Source organism: Radiomyces spectabilis (assembly GCF_025331425.1).
Source record: "Radiomyces spectabilis strain NRRL 2753 chromosome Unknown BYT42scaffold_21, whole genome shotgun sequence".
NCBI classification, from domain to species: Eukaryota; Fungi; Mucoromycota; class Mucoromycetes; order Mucorales; family Radiomycetaceae; genus Radiomyces; species Radiomyces spectabilis.
This window is the reverse complement of record NW_026251946.1, coordinates 73,950-78,895: the sequence shown is the minus strand read 5'-3', so window position 1 is coordinate 78,895 and position 4,946 is coordinate 73,950. Positions and strand designations below refer to the sequence as shown.

The 4,946-nt window shown below is 42.9% G+C and overlaps 1 protein-coding gene across 1 annotated transcript; it reads left to right on the top strand.

Annotated features, from left to right (window-relative positions):
• Window positions 1-3,704: 3,704 nt before the first annotated feature.
• On the top strand, window positions 3,705-4,700 carry BYT42DRAFT_619003 (uncharacterized protein; the record flags this gene model as incomplete). Its single annotated transcript, XM_051572347.1, has 4 exons — window positions 3,705-3,908; window positions 3,965-4,132; window positions 4,305-4,478; window positions 4,542-4,700. The coding sequence occupies 4 exons, from the start codon at window positions 3,705-3,707 to the stop codon at window positions 4,698-4,700; spliced, it is 705 nt and encodes a 234-aa protein (XP_051418062.1).
• Between the last annotated feature and the right edge of the window lie 246 nt (window positions 4,701-4,946).

Sequence of the window (4,946 nt, the reverse complement as noted above, 5' to 3'; positions counted from 1 at the left end):
TATGCTAAAACAGACCAAAGCCCTGTGTATGCGACGGCAACAGCATTGGATCCGCGATTAAAGTACGCGTACTGGATGGAACAGAACTGGGAGCCAGAGTTCATTGCCGATGCGAAGTGCAAAGTTCAGTCAGCTTGGGCGGAATGGAAGGGCCCTGATCATGTTGAGGAAGACAGAAGTGACGACGTGCGCGATGTGTACCGACCGAAAAGACGCCGGGTGCTTGACTCGTTGCAAGCATATGTGGAGGCACCTTTGCTGATTGAGGCCGGACCCAGCAATGACGATGAAGACAGCTGTGAGCTTTTGTTTTGGCGAACTGTGGGACAAGTCCAGTACCCTCAATTGGCGAAGATGGCACACAAGTATTTTGCCATTCCAGCAACATCGACGCCATGCGAGCGGTTTTTTTCTCGTGCGAAGCATTTCATTCCTGCTGTGCGCAATCGGTTGCAACCTGAGCCGTTGAAGCAGAGTATCCTTCTGAACTCGTGGCTTTAAGCTCCTCCTCCCATTCCGTTCGGTTTTTTTTTTTTCGCCTTTGTTCTCCTTTTTCCTCTTCCGTTCACTTTTCTTCTCTTTTCTTTTTTTTTTCCGCTCTTCCATTCTCTTTCTTTTTTTTTCTCTTACGTTCTCTTTTTATTTCCTTTTTTTCTTCCTTTTTATATCTTCCGTTCTCTTTATTTTTTATCCTCTGTTTTTCTTTTTTTGTCTTTGCCATAGATTTTCTTTTCATTCATAATAAATTCTGATTCTGATTCTGCTTCTTTAATTGCGTCCTCATTTGGAATCTGTGCCATGTCATCACCATTCTAAATCAGATTTACGGGTCACTAACGGGTTACCGGGTCGGGTCAGCGGTTGACCCGTGATGTCAACAGGTCGGGTCAGCGGTTGAACTGTGATGTCAACGGGTCGGTTCAGTCATTGACCCGTAATGTCAACGGGTCGGGTCAAGCCTTGACCCGAACTGGTGGGCGGGTCAGAAAAGGTCAACCCGAACCGTAAAAAAACCAGTTCGGTTCGGTTCGGGTCACTGACCTGCCGACCCGTTAAGGAACCCTACTATCCACCCCCAGACGATCCGAAACTTTCTGAAAAAAAATAAGTTCAAGTCAATGATCAAGCCTAATGCATTACCATTAACTGCTGCTAGAAAAAAGGCTCGCCTGGCATTTGCTAAAAGGTATCGTTCCTGGACAGTTGAAGACTGGAAAAGGGTTGTGTTCTCTGATGAGACAAAAATCAACCATTTGGGCTCTGATGGTAAGCAATGGACATGGAGAGAAGAGGGAAAGCCGCTTGGAGATCATAATGTCAATCATGTTATCAAGCATGGTGGTGGCAGTCTTGTTCTCTGGAGTTGTATCACTGCAAACGGTCCTGGTCTTATAACCAAAATTGAAGGAGGATTAGATTCAGAATTATATTGCCATATTTTGGAGGATGACATGCTTGGTAGTCTGAGAAGTTATGGTATGGATCTTCATGATATCATTTTTCAACAGGACAATGATCCTAAGCATACATCCAAAAGGGCAAAAGAATGGTTTGAAGCAAAGGATGTTGAAGTACTCCAATGGCCTCCCTACTCTCCTGATCTCAATCCAATTGAGAATATGTGGTATTATCTGAAATGTCAGCTTGCTGACTATGCTGAAGCACCCAAGTCCATAAAAGAGCTGTGGGATCGTGTTGCTTATGTTTGGTATCACAAAGTTACCAAAGAAGCATGCCAAAAGGTTATTGCTACTATGCCTGACCGCCTGGAAGCAGTTATTAGAGCCAAAGGTGGTGCTATCAACTATTAATTTAATAAGTAAGTGTCACCCAATAAATTGATCCAATGAGTGGTCGCATGCAAATACTGATTACTCACTATCTACTTATGCTAGAGACTTCATCTTTTTTTTGTTACAGAGCTATGAATAAGGGCTACAACATATTTTTTTAACGATGGCGATATATATGATGGTTGTAGAGATAATTGCAATAAAGTAAAAAATCGGCGATCATTGGATCAATTCTTTGAGTCACTGTACCATCGTCCCCGTCAGACACCGACGAAAGAAGGTGGTGAGAACGACCATAAAGCTCTATATGTCGGCGAATTTGCCGGCTGGTTTGTTGTTTATGAACAACTTCACAAGATGGGCATCGAGAAGTACATTTATTGCAGTGGCAATCTATATAACGGCTAGAAACAAAAAGTGTAGTATCATTAGGATGGTTAGTAACGCTAGTATCGCGGGAAGTACTAGCAGCATGAGCATTAAATTCGCGTTGATAAGACAGTGCAATAGTTACGAAAATTGATTAAAGAATCCAGAAAGAGCTAAGCGCCTAACTGTCTCTCTCAACGACGGTTTGCGGCTTAGTGGTTTTTTTTCCCATCCAAAACGAGAATTCGTCCAAAGTAAGAATGCTTACTCTGAAAAGGGGAAGTCTGCATAACACTGAATCCCAAAATGGCAAGTTAAAAAACCTTCCGCGTCAGGTTATTCAAAGTACCTGACGTCAGGGGCGTCAGGTTTCGCTGTTTAACTGTAGTGCGTCCACTACAGTTAAACAGCGAAACCCTCCGCGTAAGGTACGTAAGGTTTTTAAAAAACCTTACGTACCTTACGGAGGGAATCCAAAAAACCTAACGCGGAGGGAATCCACCTGACTTTGAATCTTAAAAAACGTCAATCCAATAGAAATACGTTAACGTGACCTTTGGACACAAGGCATTTGATAAATACCATTGGTTACTTCATACAAAAAAATTCATTACCATTGGTTAAAGACAGATGCTCGCAGCTCAATTATTCGCTGGTTTTCATAGATCTTTAGACGGATGTTCACTTCTTATTGGTTCATGGCTAGATCCATCTCATTTTTTATTGGGCTCAGATTACACTTCTTTAACCATTTTGTATAGCTTTCGGAGGGCTGTTGCGTATATTGTGGATATTTATTTTTTTATTCTTGTCTTCAGAAATAAAACAAAGCTATACTATGGAGCTATGGAGGCATGGAGCTACAGTATACTATAAATACACTACTTATCGAAGACTACTATGTACATAATAGTAAAATAGAAGATAGAAGGAAAATATGAATCACTATAGCTGAATTAAATCAAAAGAATAATCAAAAGTATTCTGGCTTCTACTTGCGATACAGTATACTGCCAAACATGATAAAGGGCAAGCTGTCTATGTTTATATACTCATGACAAATCCCAATGCTAAGTTTGCAGTAACATGCAATGACGATACAAAACGACGACAATGTCAGAACAGATATGAACTCTTATACATAAACATCTTCATACAAGAAAAGATATGTACAAGAGTATATACAGTTCTGAGCATTGTACAGTACATCGTCGGTGTGTATGTCAATGATGATACCGCGCACCAGTTCCAGGGAGCTATGTCATGGCTATACAAACAGAGGTACACTCCAGACCAATATCACAGTGGGCAGCATAGCAACCATAAGGAGAACCAGGATGATGACCAGCGACTGTGATGACAAAATACAAAGGTGAGCAAGATGATACTGGTCAATAACAACTTACTTTCTCCGTGTCAACGGGATTGTGTGGGAAAGAAGAGAAAGAGGTGTATGACAAAAAGTATTCTCGGAATACATTTTTATTTAGTGGTCCAGCAGCGGCAGTTGAATCTCCTTTTTTCTCGTCCAATTTTTTTGACATGTCTGGCCAACCACTCACCGTCACCACAGCGCGTCTCACGCCTAAAAAGCGCAGAAACGAGGACACCAACTCTGATGCGCAGAAAATCGAACGCCTTGAAGCCAAGGTCCGCGGCTTGGAGCGGAAGATCGTCAAGTTGGAGTGGGAGAGTGCCGAGCGCAAACAGGTTGCTCCTGTAACAACGACGGATCTTGACTTGAACGTATGTAGCATTCGAAACATAGGATTTATGAGGTGGTCCCTTACTTTGCTTTGTAGGAAAGGGTCCGTAAACATTACGAATACTTGGGCGAACAGAAGCAGCTCTTTTGGGATTTGGAAGCCGGTTTCAATAGGAGCAGGAACCCAGATGTTGCCAAGGCCTTGATTGGCTTTATTGAGCAGCTTCCGGATGAGATCCGAAAGCCTTCGTGGACCCCACGCGTGGTACGCCACAGGGTGCGCAAGCATCACAATTCGATGCGCGCAGAATATGAGAAAAAAAAAGCCGATGCCGAGGGGTACAGGCTGAAGCAGAAGCTGAAAAACCGCCGCAGGGATGTGAGTAATTTTACTGACATACGCAATTTGATTGACACTAACCTATCTTAAATTTTAGAAGCGCGACGAGCGCCAAGCAGCATTCTATGTGGCTGGCGCAGTGATACCCAGCCATTTTCCTGGTGCGGAGGTGCTGCTGCAGACTGGTCTGATGTCTGATGAAGAAGACATCATCGAGGGCAGCTGCCTCGTTGGGAGAAGGGTGCTTCGCCCTATTTGGAGGAGCGACAAGGTAAGTATTTTGGTCCGCATATTCATAGTAATAAATTTACGAAGTCATTTTTCGTTCTTATAGGCCAATGCGTTCCTCGATGAGCTGTCGGCGTTTGCTCAGCAAAGAAAGAAGAGCAAGCGCCTTGGGCGGGCACCCCTGCCAAAGGAGTACGTGGCAGCCGAAGTATCTCCTAGACCAGCTCTTTGGGCAATGCTGCCACAAGAAGCAAAAAAACAATAAAAAAATATTTTAATGCATAGTCTTATCCTAGCTTTCATGACGCTTATACCTTTCATGGATTGATGACTGATAATGTTCGTTATTTCGGCATATCTTTCATAGTAAATGTCAATAGAAGATGGCCAATATACCATTTACGGATAGATAAGAACATACAAGTTACAGTTGAAATCAGCATCGTAATAGACGAGCTACATCTGAGAAAGAACAAGGCAGCGTATCGAATGAAACCTCAGAAATAAGGAT